The sequence below is a fragment of the Cajanus cajan genome, chromosome 1 (genome assembly GCF_000230855.2).
Source record: "Cajanus cajan strain Asha chromosome 1, NIPB_CcT2T_4, whole genome shotgun sequence".
NCBI lineage: Eukaryota > Viridiplantae > Streptophyta > Magnoliopsida > Fabales > Fabaceae > Cajanus > Cajanus cajan.
The window spans coordinates 81,472,305-81,498,552 of record NC_138517.1 but is presented as its reverse complement, the minus strand read 5'-3'; the positions used below and the strand labels follow the sequence as shown (position 1 = coordinate 81,498,552).

The 26,248-nt window shown below is 33.1% G+C and overlaps 3 protein-coding genes and 1 non-coding gene across 5 annotated transcripts; 2 read left to right on the top strand and 2 right to left on the bottom strand.

The window, feature by feature from the left end:
- The first annotated feature begins 512 nt into the window (after positions 1-512).
- On the top strand, positions 513-3,012 carry LOC109803826 (uncharacterized). Its single transcript, XM_083064535.1, has 2 exons — positions 513-1,958; positions 2,519-3,012. Exons 1-2 carry the CDS (start codon positions 654-656, stop codon positions 2,579-2,581), a joined length of 1,368 nt encoding a protein of 455 aa, XP_082920661.1. The 5' UTR covers positions 513-653; the 3' UTR covers positions 2,582-3,012.
- A 2,406-nt stretch (positions 3,013-5,418) lies between these two features.
- On the bottom strand, positions 5,419-5,499 carry TRNAL-CAG (transfer RNA leucine (anticodon CAG)). Its single transcript has one exon. It is a non-coding gene; the product is annotated as a tRNA-Leu (tRNA).
- A 1,923-nt stretch (positions 5,500-7,422) lies between these two features.
- On the bottom strand, positions 7,423-11,848 carry LOC109803897 (uncharacterized). Of its 2 annotated transcripts, none has more exons than XM_020365568.3 (4): positions 11,525-11,848; positions 10,766-11,015; positions 8,495-9,695; positions 7,423-7,985 (listed from the first exon to the last, which is right to left on the bottom strand). In XM_020365568.3, the coding sequence occupies exons 2-4, from the start codon at positions 10,985-10,987 to the stop codon at positions 7,972-7,974; spliced, it is 1,437 nt and encodes a 478-aa protein (XP_020221157.1). In that variant the 5' UTR covers positions 10,988-11,015; positions 11,525-11,848; the 3' UTR covers positions 7,423-7,971. The 2 variants fall into 2 exon arrangements, with proteins under 2 accessions (XP_020221157.1, XP_082920660.1); XM_083064534.1 differs by lacking the exon at positions 11,525-11,848 and adding an exon at positions 11,152-11,294.
- Positions 11,849-21,798: 9,950 nt separating this feature from the next.
- Positions 21,799-25,978, top strand: LOC109804126 (thymidine kinase a). Its single transcript, XM_020365907.3, has 4 exons — positions 21,799-22,240; positions 24,880-25,024; positions 25,238-25,359; positions 25,550-25,978. The coding sequence occupies exons 1-4, from the start codon at positions 21,933-21,935 to the stop codon at positions 25,803-25,805; spliced, it is 831 nt and encodes a 276-aa protein (XP_020221496.1). The 5' UTR covers positions 21,799-21,932; the 3' UTR covers positions 25,806-25,978.
- The last annotated feature ends 270 nt before the right edge of the window (positions 25,979-26,248 follow it).

The following is a 26,248-nucleotide window of genomic DNA, read 5'->3' as shown; positions in this document are numbered from 1 at the left end:
AGGCAAGGGCATGCAATAGCATTAGTATTATAGTATACTGGCAATGCATGTATGACAATGTCATAGTTAAATAAGGTAAAGGAACAGTCCCATACAAGATATCCCGGTTACGTCCCATAAAAACCACTTTGACTTGCAATAAATAACTCAGATAATACAGATCACACGGTAAAGTGCAAACCCCTGGCTTCATGATGCAAACACGTGCCACTCGTTCCTTCGACTTGACAACTGTATTTGACTCTTTTCGTACAGCTCCCAGCACCAGAATCTTCCCATGCCACCAAACTCAAACAACACACAAGGACATTTCAGTCATTTCACCACACATGAACTCTAGTTAAAAAAGGTCGACGCCGACGATCCCACATCATACTATTACTACCTCACTTCCCACGCCTCAATAACCGTCGATTAAAAGGGTCCCACCTCATCACCACCGACTGTCACACAACAAATCTGAACGCCCAGTGAGAATAGCCCTCCCAGGATACCAAATAAAAATAACAGTTATTCCCCTTCTCCTTATTATTCGTCGTCCTCAACCTGGCGCAGCCTTCACTTACTTTTCCCACTATGAAGCTCTAAACTTCTGAAAAATCACGAAACACAAAACCCTAAATCCCAAATTTGTGTGCGTGGAAGCTTCGACAATGGTTTCGCTGGAGGAATCTCGCTCCAATTCGAGCCGTTTTCCCTTGCCGAGGGCTTATCAGTATCACTCTTCGGTTTCCTCCAAATCGCAGCGTCACATCGGAAGGTCCATGCGCACAATACGCTCCAATTTCTTCCAAGACGACAACAGCAGCACCTGCTCCTTCACCGAGAAATCCACGTGTCTGTCGGAGAATCTCACCGACTCCGTCGTCGACCTCCGCCTCGGCGAGCTCGCATCGCGTAACACTAAATCGGGGAAATCCTCGCCGGCGGAGGAGGACCTCCTCGACCTCTCGCAGGCCTTCAGCGACTTCTCCGCTTGCAGCAGCGACATCTCCGGCGAGCTGCAGCGCCTCGCCACGCTTCCGTCGCCGCAGAAGAGCGACGCCGGCGGCGAGGAGGCGCCGGAGCTGGAGCCCGAGCCCTGCATGGGGTTCCTGCAGAGGGAGAGCTTCTCCACGGAGATTATCGAGAGCATTTCGCCGGAGGATCTCCAGCCGACGGTGAAGATTTGCATCGACGGCCTCCAGTCGCAGTCGGTGGCGGTGAAGCGCTCGGCGGCGGCGAAGCTGAGGCTGCTGGCGAAGAACCGCGCCGACAACCGCGTCCTGATCGCGGAGTCCGGCGCGGTGCCGGTCCTCGTTCCGCTGCTCCGGTGCAGCGATCCGTGGACGCAGGAGCACGCGGTGACGGCGCTGCTGAACCTCTCTCTCCACGAGGACAACAAGATGCTGATAACCAATGCCGGAGCGGTGAAGTCTCTCATTTATGTGCTGAAAACAGGAACGGAAACTTCGAAACAGAACGCGGCGTGCGCGCTTCTGAGTCTGGCGCTGGTGGAAGAGAACAAGAGCTCGATCGGCGCGTCGGGGGCGATTCCGCCGCTGGTTTCGCTGCTTCTGAACGGTTCGAACAGAGGGAAGAAGGACGCGCTGACAACTCTTTATAAGCTGTGTTCGGTGAAGCAGAACAAGGAGAGGGCGGTGAGTGCCGGCGCGGTGAAGCCGCTGGTGGATCTGGTGGCGGAGCAGGGGAGCGGCATGGCGGAGAAGGCCATGGTGGTGCTGAACAGCTTGGCGGGGATTCAGGAAGGGAAGGAGGCGATTGTGGAAGAAGGTGGAATTGCGGCTCTTGTGGAGGCTATTGAAGATGGGTCTGTGAAGGGGAAGGAGTTTGCGGTTTTGACCCTTCTTCAGCTCTGTTCTGACAGTGTCTCAAACAGAGGGTTTCTTGTTAGAGAGGGTGGGATTCCTCCTCTCGTTGCTCTTTCTCAGACGGGAAGTGTTCGAGCTAAGCACAAGGTCAGTCAAATCAAATTAAACTCCTCTTCGATCATACTATCAAACTTCAATTAATCTTTGTTTGCATTAAGTGGGTTTTTGGTTTCACATTGAGTTATCATGTTGAAACATTTTAGGTAAGTTTTAACATGTTTGGTTTCAAGTCTAAAAGTTAGTTCTGGGTTTAAAGTTGATTTTGAGTTGAAGTACTTTAACTAGATTTTTTATTGCATAAAAGAAATTGAGATTTACTACTAAATTGCTTTTAGAATAAAAAATCCAAACATAGATGGTTTTACTACAAAATCAATTTTACAAGTGGAATTTCGTTTAAAATCATTTTAGCAAATGCTCACTCAGACACATACTAAATACTAATTTGATTGTAAGTCTATTTGACTGCAAGTTTAGAAGAACATTTGAAAGCTTTTTCTAAAGAGCTTCTAAACTTGTATCCAAGAGTTTTTTCTTAAGCATTATTATGTATTCCATGTAAGTATTTTTTTAATTGTATATGGGCACTAATGGTTTGTTAAAGAATGGATCTGGATATTAATGTTTCTGGCTTGTTTGTTTTGCAGGCTGAAACGCTTCTTCGATATTTGAGGGAATCAAGACAAGAGGCATCTACTTCGAGTTCTTAGATAAGTGATATAACATTGCTACTTGGGAAAGTGGTAATTATACAATGTAATTGGTTATTATTGTATATATAGTGTTTTTGATGGTTTGTACAGTGTGGCCGTGATAGTTGGAATTGGAACCGTGTTTCTAGCGAGCTATAGACTGACCCTTTAGATGTTTGGATATAGCCAGGTTTGGGAGTTTGCTTTCCCTCGTTTCAAATTGGTCGTGTTTCCTGGAGTTACATGATTGTCTTTTTTGGGTTGATTAGGTTTCTTTTGTTTAGATGACCCTAGTTTTGTGAAAAGGGGTTTCTGATTGTATTATTGTATGGTAATTAATTTTGCGCGCTCCTGTTGAAAAGTACGGAGCTTGTACTGCTAATCCAGGAATGTTCTGTGTCCATAATTTCTTTTAGGTCAACACAGCGCATGAGTTTCGTTTTATTTAATACGGCTGAGTGTTGTATTGCATAGGCTAGATCAACTTCGTCTGTTTCCACTGAAAATGGATACATATTTTTCATACGCAACGCTTGATTCCTTATTTCATGCTTTTTTGCCATGAATTTTTGGAATATGCTTGGCTTGGGAGTTCAGAAACAAAATATATGTTCTTGGCTAAAAGCCGGTAAAGCAGCAAGCTGCATAGCATCGAGAATTCTCTGTAAGGAGTAAGGACCAAGTCTGTGGTGATTTGCAAACAATTTCTCAGCATAAAACTGAAAATTCTAAATAAGACAGAGGGATCTTTACTCTAGGAAAACTTTTTTAATCTATGTTCTGAAAAGTGTAAAGCACGCCTCTGATAAATTCAGCTAAGATGAGCCTTTTAAGATTAGTTAGCTTTATCTGAGCTGTTGAAGGACCGTTTAGAGGGTAGCTTTATCTTAGTGGAAGATCTTAACTCAGAAGGAGAGAAGTGAAAAATTGTGTACATGTATGTTTACATGAATGAATGGGATGGTGGGGATGGTGTAGGTCCCCTTGGGCTACTTGTCCTTGTTGTGAAGCGGCTTACCCGCTGCATGCTACCATATGAAGTTCCATTCCATGTTACATCTGTATGGCAATTCAATTCCACCACAAATTGCATCATTTTAGCAGTACAATTTTTCCTCATCTAGCATCTTCAATTTTATTTCCTTTTCCCCTTTCAAATCTTCTTGTCGCTTTTAATAATCGCCAATTAGCTGGCAGAGCAGGTATGTTTTGTCCTGCCGTTTGTTTGGATGGTAGCACTTTCAAAATATTGAGGTTTTGAATAACCGGTTGTCGGTGTTCTCTTTTTTTTTTTCTTTCATTTAAAAGTATGGGCTGAGTTTTATATATATTATTAGGTTCATTGCTTGCATCATCAAAAGGCGAATCTGTTGGTGAGATGGCACTGGTTTATTTTGAGCGAAACTTTGAAGCATCTTGGAACGTAGGAGATCTCACTACTATAGTTGTTGAATTATCACGTTTTCTGTCACTAAGCTACTGCCTATCAACTCTAAGTATCTTGCAAAACTTCTACTCAAAGTTGCTTTCAAACGAATTAATTTTTTAAATCTACGTCATCTCAAGAGAAAATGAAAAATAAAATCTAGTAGATAAAACAGAATCAAACTATCTGTATCTAGACAGTATTGAACTGCTAAAACAATAATTTAATCCCTACCAATCTGTCTTTTGGGGGAGTTGTCTATAAGATTCATACACTTAATATTACTCATGAATTATTTCAATTTATGATCATATATATATTGAATAAGTTTTCCACTAATTCCGCTTACATATACCAAGGGGGATGTACGATAATGATTAATTTTCTTGAACGACAACTTTCTTTTAGTTTTTTTTTTTTTTTTTTGTGGTATTTTAGGATGTTTAGTATTTTTTGTTTGATATTCATTATGTAAACTTTTCTCTCAAAACTAGTAAGTAACCGTGCACATGCACGGGTGATTTTTCTCTTAATTATTTGTGAAATATCATTATTTAAGCAACTCTGTATTAAATTATAATAAAATAATAAATAAAAATGTGCACAAAAAAAATACATTGTTAATTTTATATTAGATACAAATAAAATTCATATTTATTAATTATTGTAATATCACAAAAATTGGTCATTCTATCTTTAGTCAAAATCATTTAATTGAAGCATATATAACATCATATAAAATAATTGAAATCATGCAACATAGATAATATTGTATTTCTCAATTAACTATATATTTGAAAAGTTAAACTATGACAATATATCAAAAAATGAAGCAGTCATACATAATAACTGGACTTCTAACATAAAAACTTCTTTCTTTTTAGACATGAATTTTTGCTACAAATAAGACAAGTCACTAAATAATAAAACAAAGGCAAAAAATAAGAGAATTTTCATTTACTTGAACTAAAAATACACAGCTGGGCAATGACATTGTGTTTGCCATACTATTAAACGAAGAGTTAATCACTTATACACTGTCAGTGTAAAGTTTTTTTACACAAAAACTAATTATATCTTTTAATTGTGTTATGTCAATATAAACATATTTACTTTTAACAATGACATAACAAATTAAAAGATATAATTGATTATTAGTATAAAAAAAAAACTTTACACTGACAGTGTATAAGTGATTAACTCTTAAATGTATTACTAACCATTTTTGTTTGAAAAAAAAGGGTAAAAAATATATATATCACAAAAGTGTAGGAGCGAACTTTTGTTTATTGAACTAAAAATACACAGCATTGTCAAGAATGGGATCGGATTTGAACCTCCGTCCATAAAATAAGGTAAAGAAATAAAAAGAATACAAAAATGCAGGAGAAAAATTTTATTTTCAAATTGAAAATGCATTAACTTATATTGTCAAGAATGGGATTCGAACCCATGCCCTTTCGGACCAGTACCTGAAACTGGCGCCTTAGACCAACTCGGCCATCTTGACATTTGATGGTGTTTTGGGTTATATTTTATCCATCACTTATTTCATAAGCATAAATTCTTCTCATACACCAATGGATCCGAAAATCTCATTAAATAGTTTATAAGATTTTATTAATTTAAATTATAAACTATTAATTATTTAATTTTTATTTTAATGCATAATATATTTTTGGAACACTATTGTTTGATATGAATAATTTCATGTGAAAAGTATCATGAAATTATCAAATCAAACTAATAAAACAAAAACAAGTATCAATACGTACTATTAATAAAGGAAATTTTTTTCATTTGATATTCATATTTTTAGAAAAATTTATTTTTATAATTATTCTTTCGTAAATTATTTTCTTTTTCTTGTAAATTTTATGTATGTACTTTTAATAATCACCCATTATTATATAATTTTTTTTAAAATAATTCACAGGAACACAAAATACCTTTTATACACTAATATATATAAGAGGAATAAAATTTCTACTAGAGAAAAAATGTTTCAGAAAAGAAAAAAGAAATACTTTTTTTTTGTTTCATGAAAACTATTTCATAATATTAACATTATTTATTTTTAAAATATAAATAAATAACTTATAATTTATTTGAAATTTGCATGCATAATTGTAAAACAATATCATAAGATTCAGGTAGTATAACTGTATAAGACTTGTTCAATTTGTATTTTTATAATAAAAAAAATACTAAAGACTCATTTAAACATACAACTTTAAGAATTTTTCATTAAGTTCTTATTATAAAAGAGCATATAAGAATTTATATTGTAAGTGCTTAAAATTGTATAAGTTATTTGCATTTAAATATATATGTTGTTAAGTGTTTACACAAATTTTAAGTTTTTGAATATAATGTTACATAAGTGCTTAAGATGTCTTATTTTAAAAAATTAAACCATCATTTAAAAATAAATTTAATATTTAAAAACTAAGTAAATAATTTACTTACATAATATATATCACAAAAATATTAAAACAAAAATTACCGGTCACAACTTACTTATTTTTTGCTTTTAAGACCATAAATTTAAGTATCATAAATTAAAGAAAAAATATGTGCCACCCACAAAAAAAATAAATTTATCACTAATTTAAAAAATTAAAGTATTTACAAATCTAAATACAATTAAAAATAAATTAACGTTTTAAAATTAAAATCATATATATATATATATATTATAAATAAATTATATAAGTTTAAAAAATTCACCATTCACGTGTAAATAAATATAAATATATAAAAATGTGATATCATCATAAAAATTTCATCTCTACACAAAAGAAAACAAATAAAAAATTAATTACTAACAACATATAAAATAAATTACTAGCAACATAAAGAATGTTCTTTTATTTATTGTTAGTATATTTTTAGTGAACAAGTAGGAAACATGTAAAAATAAATAGACTTATTACTAAGGAATAATTATAATTTGTTTTGCATAGAAGTTAATATTTACATCGATGAGTGAAGAAACGGAAAAATGAAATATTTAACTCGTGGTAAAAACAAAACTTGCATGCTTTATATTTTTTGCCTGGTAGTACTAGTATTTGAAATGGGTTTTTTCATAAGCTCCCATCAGCTATTCTTGTCATCTATATTAGGAAACTTATAAAAATAAACTAAAAACATTTTATTATAAGATATTTTTATAAATTTTCTCAAACAGTCATAAAACTTATAACATAAGTTAAAATAAGCTATTTATAAGTTGCGAGACCTAAATAAAACATATAAATCTGTTCGGATACAAGTTAAAATTCACTTTTGAAATAACTGTACCCATTCATTCACATGTATTACTAAAACAGAAGTTGGAGAATCAATCATCAATCATATATGCCTAAAGGAAGCTTATACCTGTACAATAAAAGAAATAAACTGCCTTGTGTAGGAGATGGATTAGCTCTTATTTTATGGAACCCAGATGAGAATTCCATGATAATATGATATCACAGAGATATCAACCATGTATTCTTACAAGTTCTGAAAAATCAAAATTCTGAACAACAAGGGATAATTAATAGAAGACACTGGCATTGTGATCCAACCCAGCTGCCATGATAAGGGGACTAAGAACAGTTTGAAAAGGGAAAAGAAAATAACAAAAAAAAAAAGGGGGAGGTTTGCTTGTTTTTGTGTATTGTTCTGTCATGGGAGGTGTACATCATATGACATTTCTGACAAACTCCATAACCTGATTACAAGTCTCAAAATCACAAAGAAAGAGAACCTATATTTCACTCAAGCTCAATCAACCCTTGTAAAAGGCCTTTGTAAGTGCTCTATGCATTTGTAAGTTATTGAACACAACCAAACCAACTAGCTCTAACGAAATTTTTGAAGCACTAAAGTATCTCCAATCTTGAAACAATAAAAATTCTGCTTTCCACATTCATTCATGTTCTGCACCAGACATGCGTCACTGAAACATTAGAACATCCACAGCATAATCTTCCTAGGCAGCAATTCCTGAAGAAAAACATGTTTAACAGCGGATTAATACGTGCAAGCTTGGTATTGCAATAACTTCTGATTCAAATAAAAGAACATATATATTTAATTAAGCATCCAATAAAGTAATTCGAAATGATAGGAAGTCAGCACCCCCCCCCCCCCACAAGCCCTCCCTTTTGTGGTAAGTTATATCTTATAGTTTATCTCACTGCATTTTGAAAGTTCAAGAAACTTAGGGGCTTATATTTACATATTGCAATCTGAAGCACACCCTAAGAAATCTAATTCAACAACAATTAACTATAATGCTAGCATAGCCAAATATCTCTTCCACAGTTCACAGAACCATCATCTTTTAAACATATAAAATAAAGAATCTGGATCTTCATTTGTAATCTTACTGATTTGAGCCTAAATCAAATTTAAATCTAAACTTGAATTAATTTAGCTCTGCCAAGGTGGGTATAGAACCTTAAACAATAATTCTTTTGTTTTAAAATTATGATAAAAGTGATGCATTCTACCTCTATTTGATTGTCTATTAGCAGCAACAGCGTAAGCCCTAATGTGGTCACCAGAGCTTTTGCTCATTAAATCTGAAACAACATTTTCAAGGCCAAAACCAAGAGAGTCAGAATCCTCTAGTTCTGAAGCTGATGATCTCCAAGTGTGGTCCTGATAAAATGGTCCAGTTTCATAAGAATCTTTGTATGCTTCATCATAACTGCCATTTGATAAAGCAAATGATGAAGCTGATGCAGCAATGCTTTCACTGCCTTTTCCATAACCTACTGTTTTTGACCCTAAAATCATATCTCCAGACCTATAACTAAGACTGCTCCTACCAAATCCAGAGCCAATAGTTCCAGCTTGATCAGTACCAAGTGAGGAACTCCAAAGTGATCCAATACTACCAAAAGAACCCATGCTTGAATTTTCACCTCCATAACCAACAAAAGCATCAGAGCTTGTAGGGTTAGTAGCATAATTAAGGTTTCCATTCCCCCACAAATTTTGATTTGTAGAACTTATGGTTGAATTGTTGCCAACACTTGAACCAGCATAACCTATGGCATTATTGTACCTGCTTGGACTTGCACTATAAGAGTTCAATGCCCGTCCTAAGACAAAGTTAGATGTGAAGTTTGCACTTTCATTTTGGCTCAATTGTGGCTCAAAGTTGAGTCCTGTCGCATAAGTAGGACTCAAAAGAGGATATCCACTACGGCCAACAGTAACGGGACTCATCTTACCGTCTATTCTTAGTCCATTCCCACCAACAAGGTTTGGATTATATCCTTGAATGCAACCATTAGGAAAGTTACTAACTCTACTTATACCATAAACATATCCACCTAATTGTCCTCTACTTGGACCTGGAGATAATTCCTTCGGAATGGCCCTCTTAACCTCAACCATTTTACCATTCAGTTCATGGAAAGTTTTATGCAGCACTTTCTCAACTCCTTCCTCAGAATCGTATGTGATGAATCCAAAACCTCTAGGCCTTTGAGTGTTATGATCATACATCACAACAACATCTGTAATCGTTCCAAATTGATCAAAGTACTTCTTAAAGTCACTCTCAGTAACTGTGGATGCCAGACCTCCAACAAATATTTTCTTTGTGCGGGTAGGAGTCGGACCAGGTGACCCATGACTGCTGCTGTTGCTTCTGTTCAGAACATTCTGATCATCTCTAGGGACAGCCTTCTTTGCTTCAACCTGCACGGGGAACACATGCAATAAAACTCAGCTAACACCTTGGACTAAATTATAAATAAGTAGGGCACTACAGAAACAAAATTCAGTCTATGAAAGAGAATGATCACTTAGTAAAAATATTGTCTTAGGACAACACATATACACAACATTTTGTTAACAACTTCACTATTAGAGAGTTGAGACTCAAATTATATTCTTTTCCATGTTTCTTCATCATATTAATCCCTATACCCCGAAATTAAGCTAACAGGCTACTTCTGTTCTACTTGTAAGTATTGATCTTTTGAAGTGGAGAAGAAAGGGAAGGAGAAAAAAATTTCACAATTTCTTCATTATCTCCTTTCCTATTAATTCCACTATTTTCGCCCTAAAATTTCTCACAAAATGATTCAGCAGCTCAAATATCTGGTGACCCTTGATTAGGAATCACAAGGGAAGTATGTCTTCAATAAAGACTTTGGTGTAGCTGTCAGCTTACAGAAACATAATACCGTAAATAAAGACTTCCCTTGTCCAAATGCGCCACAACACATATTTTCCATTACAATCTCTTAGTGATTTGAAATAACAATTGTAGTTTGTATCTGGTCAAAATTTCTTACTTCTCTGGTTTTTGCAACTATGATATTTGTGCTCTTCAAAGAATGAAGTGCCACGTACTGCATAAGCCCATAAACTTCTGGCATCAATTATTCGTGTCTAACATATTTGTCTAACCATTGCTATCATTCCAACTAACCTTTAAGTTGCCTCAACGACTCAAACTTGCATCACCAGAACACATTACATTGAATCTCATCCATAAGTTTTAAAACTCAATTGTAACATGCAAGTAAACCAAAACCGAGAGTAATGAAAGTTCTACCGAGCCAAATCAATGTTGTATTTGTAACCATTGGTGTCCCTAATTCTAAAACTAAAGTTGCAACATAATGCAGCAAAGATTACAACAAAACGCTTCTGAATTCACTTGCTTCAATCTTTTTTGTTGGGGAACAGTGCTCTTGATTGAGGGTCTAGCATGGATATCTCAAAGAAATATAAACATAAAGAATTATAGACAAACTTACAGTTCTACCATCTATGACATGCTTCTCCATAACAACTCGCTCAGCAACAGAAGGATCAGCAAAAACAATAAATCCGAATCCACGGGCACGCCCCGTGATGCGATCCTTCATGATCACAGCTTCAACTACATCTCCAAAATTCTGGAAATACTGTCTGAGTCGGTCTTCATTTGTGTCCCATGAAATCCCGCCAATGAAAAGCTTGCCAGGGTCCATTTCCATTCCGCACTTCCCCACACTCCAATCAATCCTATTTCCAACCACAATTTAGTTTAATCCAAAACATAAATCTCAAAACTGCACAATTCTTCTCCAACAACCGTTGAAACATACACCAAAAGTAGAAACAGAAAAAAGAAACACATCGGATCCAATCAGTAACTCACGTTGTCAAACAATCTCCACAGGCACAAGTGAACAGCACAACACAAAACCTCGTACCCGTTTCTTAATCAGCAATAGGACACATAATTCAATGAAACAATAAACATCACAACACATCATCATAATGCTGATTGGAACAGAACATGCAGAAAAGTAAATCTACGTTTTTCAGATGGCTTCACAGAAAACCATGACGTTGGAGACGTGAGAAAGAGACAATTCTAATAGGATGGGAGCTGAAATGAATCCAAAGTGGATCAACCCATAATCCAAAATTGCAAAAAGTATCAAACTTCAATCAACATGGAAGGAGTGCAGTGAGCAGGAAAGTCATTGGAGAAGAAAAGCAAAAAAGCATTGGAAGAGAAAACTTACCAAATGAAGACAACAACCCAGATGAGAAATTGATGAAATCTAAGATCTGAGAGAAGGCATAATAAGCAGAGAGGGCGAGAGGCCCTCTTTTTTTTTTTTTTTTGGTTCCCTTTGTTTCTTTTGTCTTTACAATTATGGTTGATTCAAACAGATAAATATATATAATGAAGGAAAGTTGTGTATCACACAGAGCGATGGATGTGTATGAGAAAAAGGAATTTGCATCAGGCAAGGTATATATAATTATATACACATTTTTTTTATTTTTATATTTATTTAGAGAGAGAAACAGAGAGAGAGAGGTTCTCCTATCTATCCTCTTGTGTGTATGAAAGTTACACCAAAGGAGAGAGAAGACGGTGACTGCCCATTGGCCATTTTCCAAGTTTAAGTTTTTAAAATCAGAGAAAAAAGAAAATTTCTTTTACCCTTTTGTTTTCAGAAAATGATTGATAGTCTCCCACACCCTATTGTTTTGGGATGTTTCTCCAATCCCAATTGACCCATTTCGACAATTCAAAACTTTATGTCAACATATATTTTGAGTGTAATTTTTTTTTTTAGTTAGATATCTTAGATTTGATTATTTAATTATTGGTATTCTTTTCTAAAGGTAATTTTATATAATTGAGATAAGATTATTACGAGTGGTGTAAAAAAACAAGATTACTACGTGTGATTTTTTTTTAAAACATTTAATATAATTATGTATTTAATACATGAGTTCGATATTACTAATCAAACTTAAATAATTCTATATCAATTGATATGTATGTTTAGTAATCCAATTTATTAGCTAATATGATAGGGTAATTAGATTTTTTATATACAAGTTTTTTTATTTATTAAAAGTGCATATAAATTAAACTAAAAGACTTATATAGTGACATTCTTGTGAGTTTCTCATCAATGTGAATCATCCATATAATATATGCTTCAAATGATATGTTACATTATAATAAATATTCTCCGATCCAAAAATAAAAAAAGGTCAGCGTTTTATGCTTTGTTTAATTTTTTTTTTTATTTCTAATACTTGTTGTTTCTCTCTAATGGCAATGCTGATAAAATGAGGTAAAGTGGGTTGGAACTTGGAACCAAACAATGAAACAGATATTCTGTAACCATTGCTTGGGGTCAAAGAAACCAAAGATCATATGAATTGGACGATGGTGATAGAATGTAATAAAATGAGCAATTAGATGATGATAAATTGGAAGAAATTTGGAAGTGTCATGAGTTTCGAGGTGAACCGGCAAAATCAAGCAACTAGGAGGAATATGCACAAATATTAATATAAAATAAGAGTGGTTGCTGTACAAAATAATCACCTTTCCATCAACTTTAAAATATAAAAATGAAAAAATAAGCAGGGTTATGTGCCAATGACAGAAGGGATTGCTTGTGCACCCACTCATCCGAAGAATACAATAGGTAGATGAAGAGGAACATACATTTGTGCACAATGCATCATGTGCATAACCTCATTGGCATTGCTAGCTTTACAAATTCATGGACACATCTTTAACTCTCATATGATTCTTCTCATTTGTTTATTCACCTTTTCTTTTCATTGGCAATAGAATTTATTTGGCTCCTCTTATATTTTAACAAATTATAGAGGTTAGATTTTGTGTGAAAAAATATATTCGATTACTAACATGACACAAGTGTTAATAACCTATGTCTTTTAACTAAATTATCTAAAGTATGAAATAAATTATAATTATAAAAAAAATAAAAAATCAAAGGAGACAGTCTCAAAACTAAACTTATCCTCAAAAGAATCTCAACTGAAATAAGGACTAAAATTTAAAATGATAAATTATGATTATGGTGAAAAAAATAATAATAATAAAAGATGTTGTTCCCCACTACCCAGAACATGGTTCTTTCACTGGTCCTGTTTCTTTTAACAGTGTCAGAAAATTGAACAATAATTGTAATAAAAGGAAAAAAAGATTAACCAGAAAACAATTTGCGAAATTGAAGGAAGGATTTGGTGCATTCTAGTAACAACATTTCCCCAACGAATTAGGTTATTTGTGGATAGCCTGGATAGTGTATACTTTAATTAAGAGAGAGAAGAAGAAGAAAAAAAAAAAAAAAAGGTTGTGGAATAGGTTAGACTTTTACGAATTGCGAAAGGGTAAGTCTTAAATTTACGACACATCTCAGTCTTGTCTTTTAAAAATTGGCAACATATTTTGACTTTCCAAATCGTCCTTCACTTTTATCTCTCTTGCATATGTTTTTTTTAACCTAAAGAACAAAGTAAAATGACCACTTTTGCTTTATTTTACATATAAACGAACAAGTTTTAAACACAAACAAGAAATTGAAGTCTCGTTATTCAAATGAACCAAGCAAATAGATCAAAAGAAAACAATGAATATATATGATTGAGTGTGATTTAGGGCAACTCTCCTAGCTAACACAACACCAACCGGGTCCAAATTTCAACCTGAAGCCCTTGTGTGTTTGCTTAGTGCTTTGATTTGCACCCAAAATGGGTAAGGTAAGGGTAGTAGACAAGTTGCAGAGGAACACGCATCAAACGTCAACCATTAAAATTTACAATCATGGTACCCAAGTTGATAAGGTAAGAGAAATCCCCCCCTTCTATGATCTTTATTTTATTATTATTATTTTCTTCTTTTTTACATTTTATAATGTTGGTCCGTTCTGCTTGTTCTTCCCGAATAAAAAAACTAAAACTTATTTGGTAATTTGTTGCTTCCACAAACTATGCGGATAAAGGATATTGCACCACTGGCACACCAAAGACAAGCAATCCCTTGTGGGTAAGGAAGGTTGGTCAATGGTGAGTGGTGAGTGGTGAGTGGTGAGAGATGCAGTAAAGTTACATACAACACAACAACACACTGCGGTTGTAATCTTAATTTTCACACTCCCATTATCCAAAAGTGATCATTGATGCTATCTCTTAACTAAATTATTTAGAATTCAAACCTTAATTTTATATATGAAATAAATTATGTTAAGATAGAGAATATTTATTTATTTTTAACAAAAACTAATCATCATTTTTAATTGTGAATGTTTTATATTAATATTATAATTGAAAAATAATAAAATAAAAATCAGTGGAAGGTGACAAAGGAGTTCCTTTCAAGGCAAAGCATGAGGGGAGTTAATTGGTGAAATTGATGTTGAAGCTTACCTCGTGAATAGATAACTGCCTTGGTAAAATGGGTGGTTGCTATGGTTTGGATTCAAATTTTTTATTTTTAATTTTTGCATAATTGGTTTCTTTTTTCCAGCTATAGAGGTTTTTGCATAATTGATTCCCACGTGCCGGTAATAATGTGTGATGGGGTCAAATGTTTCCTGGATTCCTAGCTTTGTGATAAGATGGTGCTTAGTTTAGGCATATATGAATGTTATGTTAACCAAATTAAATAAGAATAACAAAAATTGTGGTTAGAGTGATTATAATATGGGCTAAATGATTGGAAACAGCCATAAGCCAACTATGATGACAATCCATCCCATTAACTCAGCAAAAGTTAGAGATAACGTTACTTGTGCATAGCATAAATGCTGTTATTAAAACAACTCTGCTCCATTCTATTTAGTTTCGGTCTACTATTATTTTTCTCTCTCCATTATCAAACATTTATTACTTTATATACTTCTTCAGCATCCAATTATATAGATAAATAATATTAGCTTAGTTTTCTTATTCTGCATTTTATTCATCATTACTATATGACTAGTGATTTTCCTTGGTAGTAAAATGAAAGACACTTTTTCTTCATCCTTTTTTACTATTTATAAAAAAAAAACACAGTAAAAATGTATTTGACTTTTAATTACTAAAAGAGCAAATTTAACTATTATTATTTGATTTGATTTTTTTTTCCTGTCAAAAAAACATTCTACAATTTTCAAAAAATAAAAAATGTTTAGACAAATATATATATATATATACACACACAAAAAAAAAAACAGTTTATTACCTAGCAAAATTACTTACATTTATACACAATTAGACAAAAAAATTGAATTTGAACTTTAATAAAAAAGTTTGGTCCTACCACTTGAATGGTTTTAAAATAAAAAATAAAAAAAATAGCCGAATTTTTAAGGAGCTGTGCCTCATTGTTCCATATGAAGAAATAAAAAAAAACAATTTGCTTGATTTGTTGTTGTGTGTTTAGAAAGGAAAATGCTTAATCCTTCGAAAGTGATGGTCTGAAAAATCCTCAAAACATTGAAAGTTATATTTGTATAGATTGATTTAATATTAAAAAAAATTAATTTGATATTATCGTTAATTTAAACGTCAGAAGATAATATATAATGTATAATGTATAATTGAGACGGTGTAGCTATCACTTCTCTTTTAGAAAAGATAACTTTGTAAGTAGGATCATTGTTTATGAAACCAATTCAATGAGTTTAATAAGTCAATTCAAATCAATTTGATTTGATTTATATGCTTGGCCCAAGTCCAGTTAAACTATGATAAAAATCAATCATTTTTATTCCGGATACCAGTCAATAAATTCAACTCCTTTTTTTTTCTTTTCCTTCTGTTCTTTGTGTATAATAGTTGTCACAACCAAAACAAAAAAAAAAAGTGGAGATCACTAATAGAAACAACCAATAATAAATACTCGGAAAGGATGTAAGAGCAACATCTTAAAAAAGATAAATAAAGGTTAAATTACTCATTTCTTCCTTTATTTTATGTAATTTGTTTAATATATTTCTTTTATTATTAAAATATTCAATTTGATCTTTTAATTTTTTAAAATAGTGTAATGTGATTTTTTTTGTTTAATTAATTTTAATGGTGCTAACTTCTTGTACATGTGGTACAATAAGGAAATAATACATATCACTACATGTATAAAAATTTAACATTATTAGTCTCATATCAATAAAAATGATCACATTGCATTATTTTAAAAAAATTAAGGGACCAAATTAGATTCTTTTAACAATAGATAAACCAAATTGAATAAATAAAATAAATTGAGAAACTAAAAAGTAGTTTAACCATAAATAAACTAAAATTTGACTCTTCAAATAAAAAGCTCACAACTTATAATGAATTATATTTAGTTGATAATTAGAAAGCATTTTAATTAGACCTACTTACACAAATAATTGCTTAGGTCTTTATTTTGATTCTTTTCATTGCATATTTCTCTTTTGTTGAACTTTTAATGTCATAAGTATTTTTTATGTGCATATGTTATAATGGTTGATGTTGGTACTAAATGGTGTTTTTTTAGTGCATATTAACCTTTGAGACTTATTTGAAAGCGAATTCAAATCACCTGTCTCATTTTTCTATCTCTAACCTTGTCCCTCAATAAAATTATGACACATCAATTAAAATATTCAGCTCATGTGTGAAAATAATTTACTAAAAATTAATGCATAGTTTGTGTAACTTCTTCGTTTTCCTCCTATTGTCACCTTCTCCACCATAACATATTCTTGATATCATGTGTCACACCAGAATGCACCCACATGCCAAACCTGATTATCCACTAGGAAATTTCCAAACAAATAGTGACACCATAATATCCAAAATCTTAGACATTAATGAAAATCCAATAGATAACCATATTTATCAACAATAAAACCCAAGAAATAATTGCAATTTTGAGTTAACATTGTAAGAAATTGAAATGCGAAATTAAAGTATAGAGAATTCATCATGCTCCACTTTGTCATGTCATCTGACTATCCTAGTAATTTCAAAAGTGGTATGGTGAAATGTTAAACAACAAAAATAGGAAGCAAAATAGGAATAATATGAATATTGATGAATATTAACTATCTCTGATTCATAGATGAGTACTCTAGTGTGGTGTATGAGATTGATAACATGTTAATGGTGGAGCTGATCCTTGTTTATCAACCACACATTGTTTAACCAAATCCACTTATCCCTGACATATTCCTCAAAAAAATTCGATTCGTGCGAATTCTTTCCCCAACTAACGAAGAGATCTTGACAAAATTGCCACATATGAAATTGAGCACAATTTTGCAAAGAAATAGCCCGCTTACTTCTCAAGAAGAGATGGGAAACATGCTTAATATCATTTGATTGAATAATTGACCAAACTCCTTGTTGTTTGAAGAAACCCTCCACTTTCATTGGTATTATTTCATGAAAAGCAAACATAAGATGATAAATCAAGTCTTTCAACATGCAGAGAGAATATAGAAAGCTATGAAAGGATGTTACCCTAATGAGGATAATATTCAGTTAAATTTTTTTCACAGGAGTTAGACATTTTAATTGATTTGTCATAATTTGATTGGGGAGATAAGGTTAAAGATAGGAAAATGGGACAAGTGATTTCAATCCCAAATGAAAAATAGAAATATTATACTAAAGGCAAATAACACAAGCATGCAGATCGATTTATAAGAGGAACCCAATGCTGCAAATGGCATGGGCATGCCAATTAGCTTGTTTCTAATTTTCAAATTTTAATGTTTCTATCTTTTCACTAAATTTTAGTAGTTCCTAAGTTTTAAACATAAAGGCTGAAAAAGCCATCAAGCCATTTATGTTTGAGATTTGGAGTAGCCTATGATTCATTTTTGTCTTTCTCTCTCCTAATTTGTTTACTTTCTTTTTTTTATGTATTTTGTGAGAATTGCTCATGAACATGTGTGAATAGTTCTTTATTGTAGGATTGGGTCTTAGTCATTGACAATGATTATTTTAATTTAAGTTTTTTTGAGGTTCTTTAGCGTATCCTTGATTTTTCATTATTACTTTATATATGTTAACGATTAGCTACCATTTAACATAGTTAGAAATGTATAAGGAAGAATTGAAAGGAGAACCTAACATGCTGGTCATATAATTAAGGAATCCAAGTCTTAATTTAATTCACGATAGTAGAATTAATTCTAAGAGGGTAAAAAGGATAAAATTGAATGAGTCTAATTGAACATAACTACTATGCCAGTTTAAGTCATGGAATATCTTAAAAATATTATCTAAATCTTTTTTTCTTGATCTTGAATTATTTTTAATTACTTTCTTGAATTATCTTCTTTAGTTGTGTTAAAAATTTAATTTTGAATTATCCTTTTCTCAATTTTTTAATTTTTATTTAAATAGCGATAATACATAAGCCAAAGACGTAGCTCCTATGAATTCAATAATTTTAGAACTCGACGAAATTTATACACTTGTAGAATTTTCACACCAACTTCATGATAAAGATTATAAAATTTTATGAGTAAGCATCCAATTTGGTCTCTAAAAGATGGTGTACGTGCCTAATAGGCCCTTAAAATGTTTTTTTATACCATATAAGTTCCTAAATTTTAACTTTGTTATGCAAGTTAAAATCCTAAACCCTACAAGAAAATTCAACTATAGAAAACTCTACAAAACTTAACCTACCATTTTAACTAAAGCACTCATAGCTAGAATATTTAAATACCACAAAGTATTTGTTGTTGATTAGGAAGTATTAAAACATTACATAATGGTTTATATTAGGTGATTAGAAAAGAGAACAACCAACTGGAAGAGATAATAGGAACCAACTTAATACTTAACTGACTGTTCAAGAAAATTAACAAAGTTAGTAACTAAGTATAATAGAAGGACTAACATGCATAATGAAATTAAAATTTAAGGACCTAGATGTCACAAAATTTTTCAAGGACCTATTGGCCACCTCTACCATCTTTCAAGGACCAAGTTTGATATTTACTCAATATTTTATCCTTAAAAATTAATATTAACATTGTTATGCTAGTGAAGAATGAAGGCTACCAGTCTATGTTTCACCTGACAAAGAGCATACCAAACCACACAATGAAGGCTCACTTAAGCAAGGTTATCTTCTCACTTAAGTGAGCAAGATCAAAAGCTCTATAAAATTTGTGAATAGCTCGCTTGAAGCGAGCCACACCTTTTGTCTAAGTGAGAGTGATCGAAGAGCTTTTATGATAAAATATGAAGGCTAGCTTAAGCAAGTCATTGTTGATTTTATAGGCAAGCGCACCCAAGTCTCTGTAGTATAATTTAAAGGTTGTCGAACCTCAGGGACTTGTGTAATAAGATATGACTTCTATTATAATAATTGATGCTTATGAATGTAAAACTTGGATAATTACACATATTCAATTTTGATATGGATGATTGATCAACTTAAGTAACCAAAAGATAATTTAATTTGTGGAAAAACAGATATGAGAAACAGTCGGGAATTGACTTCATCAATCTCCCTCCTATGCATTCCTATTGATTCTTTCTAAAGATTCCATTACTCATTGCCATTGAGTTCTTTATTTTCATTCAAACCCAATCCCTTGGCATAAGAAATTATGAGATATTTAACTCAATGAATGATTCCTCACTTCATTCAGTTCAATATCCTGCATTAAGAATCAGAACTTGTTGCAACTATTAATTTCAAGACCATCCCTGGCTCTCAAAACTAATAGGTGATTCGTTCCAAGTCTAGAGTTAGAAAACGTTTCCCAACCAAATTCTAAACTCAAAATCAGAGATAAGTGATCAGTTTATCAAAGCATTAAGAACAGAAACAAATCAATGACATAGAGTAATAGATGATATATATATGAATCAAAAAGGAATACAAAGGAGTTCGACGATTACATCAATCCCAACCCTAGAGCTTAGCTCTCCATAATACAAGAAATCACCCAATAACAAGATGAAAGGTGGAAGAAGAAAGAAATCCTTCGAAGAATCGCGTCCCCACGAGCTCCAAAGTGCTTTGTTTCTCCCCTTTCTCTGTTTCCTCTTCGTACAGCTCCAGATGCTCGTCTTTTCTCTCTCCTCTGCCCTTATATATGTGATAAAATTAAAACAGAGTGAACAGGAAAGAGATGAATCCGCTCAGCGCCTTGAAACGGCTGAGCGGATTGAAGAATCCTTCACCATGAAGTAACCTAAAGGGCTGAGCCGTTCAAATCTGCTGAGCGCCTTGGAGATTCTTCACTGTTAAGCAAGGACAAGGGGCTGGGTGCTTCATATCCGATGAGCGCCTAGGAGACAGAGAGCACTCCTTCTTCCAGGGCCAAATTCGCTCAGCGCCTTAGAGTGGCTGAGCGCCTCTCCTTTGCTGCATTTGTTGAGCTCTCTAGCTTGAAAGCGCTCAGCCGTTTCAAGGCGCTCAGCCGTTTGCCTCCAGATTTCAAAAACTTGATTTTAACCTTGAAAGCGCTCAGCCGTTTCAAGGCGCTCAGCCGTTTGCCTCCAGATTTCAAAAACTACAAAATAAGAGGAAAATCTGATAAAAAACTCATCACTCCATGTAATAATGTAAATTAAGAGCCCCTCTTTGATTCTTAATGTATTTGCCAAAATTATATCAATATATACAAAAAGTGTGCTAGATAAGTGTCTCAAATTTAAATTTCATCAAACTAATTAGACACTTATCAGTCATTTTTTGTTGCTTAAGTGAGTAACGCTTAGAGGCCCATGTCTTAGGACATATAAAAGGCCCCAAAATAAATTTTTATTCATAACTTATAGAGAGAGAAAATTAGGTCTACCTTGAAGAACATATGAAAGTTTTCTCAAGGACCTTTTTTCCATTTTTCTATTTGTTAAATTATCCATGAGCAACTAATTCACCCATGTTGGAGATTGATGTAGTTGACTCTACTCCATGTAAACTTTCATATTATTTGATAAAGTGTTTTCTTTAGTTAGTTGCTTTCTTTCATACTCTTAATGTTTGTTTTGACTTGATTGTCCAATGCATGATCTTGTAGAATTGATTGATATTAGAAAACACTTTTGAAATTACAACCTAGAAAAGGAGCCCTAATAACACTTATTGTTAAGAATAATATCAAAATTATTAGTTAATGTTAAAATCCCAAATTTTAATGAAATTCACTTAATTAACTTTATCAAGAAATTGAAACTTTAGTTTAAAAGTTTAAAATTTCTCATATAATAGATTAGGGCTATAATATATTCGTGACTTATTAGATTAACAATAATATAATATTAAATTTGAATAATTAGTAGATGCATGAAAGGAAAATTAGTGAAATGAATTATAACATTTTCTTTAATCTAATTTACAAACAAATTCTATTTGCTTTGAAATTAAAACCTAAGAAATATAATTTCAAGCGTGTGGTTCAACGATAACGGTTGATCCATGTTTAAGTAAGATTAGAGATTCGAATCTTGTCTTGTGTATGCAGCCGCATTAAATTTTAGGGTGAGTTATCGCTGGGAGGACTTTCAAGAACATGTTATCACTTTCCTTAGAATCTAAGTGCTTTATTCTTATATTTTGATAACTATTCTGCCTGCCCTGAGATTTCCCTCCACAACTCAAAGTGCATAAAATGCGAAATCTGTGTTCACAGTTGCAAAACCCTTAAACCCTTGCACGCTATGAAGTCCCTCCTCAACCCCAAGTTCTCACCTTTTTCTCCCAAAGCCTCTCCTTTCGCTCTTTTCTCACTGCCTTCTCAATCGACAACTAGTTTCTCTTTTCGCCCTCGAATCCCCAATCATCGTCTCCGCCTCAACCCACCTCCCTTTTCGTTTAATAATTTCATTTGCACCTCTCAAGATCCAAACTTGCAAACGGAGCCCTCGCCACCTCGCTCCGGCGAGATTCACGTCATAGTGGGCCCCATGTTCGCCGGAAAAACCACTTCGCTCCTTCGTCGGATTCAATCGGAAACCGCCAACGGCAGGTCAACTCATCTCCTCTCTGTCTTTAGTTTCATTATTAATTTTTTTTTTGTTTGTTTCTTTATTGTTTATCTTTGTTTCTCTGCTTGAATTATTGATTTTTGAATGTAGTTTGTCATGGCTATCTTCATTTACAGTTATAGCCGTATAGGTGTATCATGCTTGCAACTAGTGGTACAAAAGTTTTGATGTCCAAAGTCTTTGCGTGTTTTGTACTTGAATGGGGGAGACTTGTTTTTTGGAATGCCATATTGGTTTCAATGATCACTGGTCAGAAATTCTCAGCTTTGAGGTCAAGCCTGGCAAAACTTGAGTAAGGTCTTGAGAGTTCTGTGCAAGGAAAGCTTCTGATTTATAGGTTGTAGATTTGAAGTGGAACAGTGAAACCTATGGGACTTTGAGCTATACTAGTACATACATTCTTCAGTAACATAGGAACAATTTGCCTCCAATGTTAGGATTTGGCAAACTGTTAGGTGATAGCCAACTTGTTATTTTTTCTCTCCTAAGAATCAGTACGCAAAATTTATGAATAGATCTAGGGTATGCATGCCAGTAGCATGATCCAGTTCTTTATGCTCAAAGTTCTCCATATTTATCAGATCATAATCATTTTATACTCTCTTTTTGATGGTCTAGTGTTTTATCTTTCATGCTTCTATGCTATTTCCCCTGCTTGAAAGGGAAAAATAAATTAAACATGCAAGAGAATGATTATGTAAATGTTTGAGATAGTTTATTACTCATCATCAATAATTTGCTCTCTCTCTCTCTCTCTCTTCCCCTCTCAAGATCATTCTGTCAATCTGTAATAAAACTACTTTAATTTTGGTAGTATTTATAACTAAAAATTGACAGTATAAAACAAGGTGTCAACTATCAGGTGAGTATACAAATATAACATAACCGTGTCAAATATAATTACCTGTTTTCATACCTGTTGAAAAAGTACAATCTTCCATTATATATATATATATATATATATGAAGATGGTTCAAACGACACCAGTGTAACTTTTACTAAGTTTTACACCGTTCAATAACTTTATATTAAATGTGAATTTTGAAAATTCAACCGTTAGATTAAAAGTTAATATCTCTTAGATCATACATACCAAATTTTACATTAATCTAAGATGATTTGATACTTCATTCTCATAAAATAAAATTGACGTCATATATACATTTCAAAATATACTAAAATATGAACACTTTGATTACCTTCAAGTTGTATATATATATATAATCCTCCTCTATATATATATATATATATAGAGAGAGAGAGAGAGAGGAGGAATCCTTTTACTTTAGGAGTAAGTCTACCTAAACTTACTCCGTTCAATAACTCATGTTCTACACCAAATTTCAACGATCCAACTGTTCAATTTAAAGTTCTTAATGCATAGATCAAATCTGCAAATTTTTAAAAAATTTGAAAATCATTTGATACTTCGTTTCATTAATTCAAATTGACGGATAATCATAAAGTCATTTTATACGTTGATTCAAATTAATGAAACGAAGTATCAAATGATTTTCAAATTTTCTAGATAGACTTACTCCTGGAGTAAAATATATATATATATATATATATATATATATATATATATATATATATATATATATATATATATATATATATATATATTGCATTTATCATCCTTGAACATTTGTAATAAATATTGCAAGTTCAAATAAAGGGAAGTTAATATCATATGATGTCTAGCCAAAATTCCCTTTGTTTTCTTAAATTTTCCATTCTATCACAAAATTCAGATTTTATGTCCCAAACACCCACTATTTTTTAAGCAGACATTTTTAAGATTCATTGTATGATATTTGTCAAATGTTATATTTTACAAAAGAGGAATACTAGCGATACTCTCTCTAACATTCTATTATTAGTTGAAATTTATGGGAAACCACAAATTTTGGTGAGTCTCATCACTAAATCATGAGAGTGTTGCTAGCCTTCTTTTTTACAAAAACAACATTTTCCCGTTGAAGGTTGGGCATTGATTTGATTGTTGACCTAATTTTTGCTAGATTATCTACAATTTTCTTTTTAAATCCTTTAATATGGCTTTTTATCAAAATTTTGACTTTTATAAAAGATTTTCTGTATCCTATATTTACATGAATGGTGAACCTCATTGTCATGGTTGCTTTTGCTGCTTCCCTCCCACAAAAATGGAGTCCCTGGATATAGTTTCCCTTGTGGAAAAAAGTTTTTGTTTTTTGGGGAAGACAATGGGGCCCTCTCACTTCCTTTGGGTACGAGTCTAATCTCGTCTTGAGCATAGGAATGATGGCTTGGTTCTGAGCATAAAATGCTTGGGTGGATTTTGAATTCCTACACTGTATCTAAAGTCTACTTACCTTGAGTTCAATTTTCCAATTGAGCCAAGTGGTCGGAAACAAAATGGTTTCATAGTTTCATCTTTTTGGAAAGAAAGGGAAGTTGATTCTGGATGGTAACACTGATAAAATAATATGTGAAGCTTATGTTGCTGTGATGACTCTGGATGTATAGCAAGTTCCTCATTGTTATACTCATTTGTCTTTCAGGAAACTCATTGAATGGCTTAACAATAACATGATTCATGAGGTACATATTTAAATTTTATGTTTCTTTGATGCAGAAATGTGGCAATAATTAAGTCAAGCAAAGATACAAGATACGGGTTAGACTCAATTGTTACACATGATGGTGCAAAGTTACCATGTTGGGCACTGTCAAACTTATCATTGTTCAAGCAGAAGTTTGGAGTTGATGCTTATGAGCAGGTATCATAGTTTGAAGTTCTGTAACATGTATCTAATTATTTATACAGCAGAAAATTCAATGTGTAGTTGTGTACATGGATTCTAATTGATAATTATATGATTGGTTTGGTTAGTGAGTTGCATGGCTGTTGTTACTTTTCTCCCTTCCCTTCCATGTATCATAGTTTACTGTCTGCATTTTGTTTTACTCTCACAACTGATAGATGATGACAGTTGGATGTGATTGGTATCGATGAAGCTCAATTTTTTGACGACCTTTATGAATTCTGCCGTCAAGCTGCTGATAATGATGGAAAGACAGTAATAGTTGCAGGACTAGATGGTAACTATTTGAGGTAATATTAATTAGTTTTCTTCTCTTAAGCTGGGTTCCTATTAAAGAGCAAGTTGATGTTGTTCAATATAAGTTCTGTTGGTTTGTACGTGTATTCAACACAACTTGTGTTACTAGGTGTTTTATCAGTAGTTTATGGTTGAATTTTAACTGTCAAGTCCATGTTGATGGCTTTCTACATTTACTGGCAGGAGGAGCTTTGGTTCTGTCCTTGATATAATTCCCCTTGCCGACTCTGTTACCAAGTTAACTGCTAGATGTGAAATCTGTGCGAAGCGTGCTTCCTTTACCCTGAGGAAGACACAAGAGACACAGATTGAGTTGATTGGGGGAGTTGATGTCTACATGCCAGTGTGTCGGCAGCACTATGTCAGTGGCCAGGTAGCCATGGAAACTGCAAGACTTGTCCTTGAATCTCAGAAGGTTGAATGTGGTTCCCATACATAAATTGTTCTACATTTCTTAACGGTTGCATGGCTGCTTAGTGTTTAATTTAATCGTGGTTGTGCCATATCTACATATTGTTAGGAACTGTTGTGTAGGTTCTTTTTTCAAGTAAGCTTGTCAATATAGTTTCAACGTTTTATTCTAAATGGAAAGTTACTATTGAATTTGCTTCATCTTATATGGACTAGACTTTCAAACAGTACAGAGAAGAGGGGAGTCCGTGGAGTATAATCCTTCTACACCGTTATAATTTTAAGATAAAACCATTCATATATGTTGTGTTTAGATTGAGATTGGTGCAGCTTGGGACCATATAAAAGTGGATTACCCACCCTGAATATACTAATTATAATGGTGTTTTTATATAATGGCGTTGTCAATAAGCTTTGCAAGATTAATCCGATTCCAGTTAATTCATGACGCACCTATTTGTGAAAAAGAGC

Bases quoted from the DNA above. Each gene is read 5' to 3' on its own strand.
- LOC109803826 (XM_083064535.1), top strand. From the start codon at position 654: ATGGTTTCGCTGGAGGAATCTCGCTCCAATTCGAGCCGTTTTCCCTTG. The intron at 1,959-2,518 runs GTCAGTCAAATC...TTTGTTTTGCAG, and splicing joins GTGTTCGAGCTAAGCACAAG to GCTGAAACGCTTCTTCGATA.
- LOC109803897 (XM_020365568.3), bottom strand. From the start codon at position 10,987: ATGGAAATGGACCCTGGCAAGCTTTTCATTGGCGGGATTTCATGGGAC. The intron at 9,696-10,765 runs GTAAGTTTGTCT...TTCCCCGTGCAG, and splicing joins ATGTCATAGATGGTAGAACT to GTTGAAGCAAAGAAGGCTGT.
- LOC109804126 (XM_020365907.3), top strand. From the start codon at position 21,933: ATGAAGTCCCTCCTCAACCCCAAGTTCTCACCTTTTTCTCCCAAAGCC. The intron at 22,241-24,879 runs GTCAACTCATCT...TCTTTGATGCAG, and splicing joins TCGGAAACCGCCAACGGCAG to AAATGTGGCAATAATTAAGT. The intron at 25,025-25,237 runs GTATCATAGTTT...AGATGATGACAG, and splicing joins GAGTTGATGCTTATGAGCAG to TTGGATGTGATTGGTATCGA.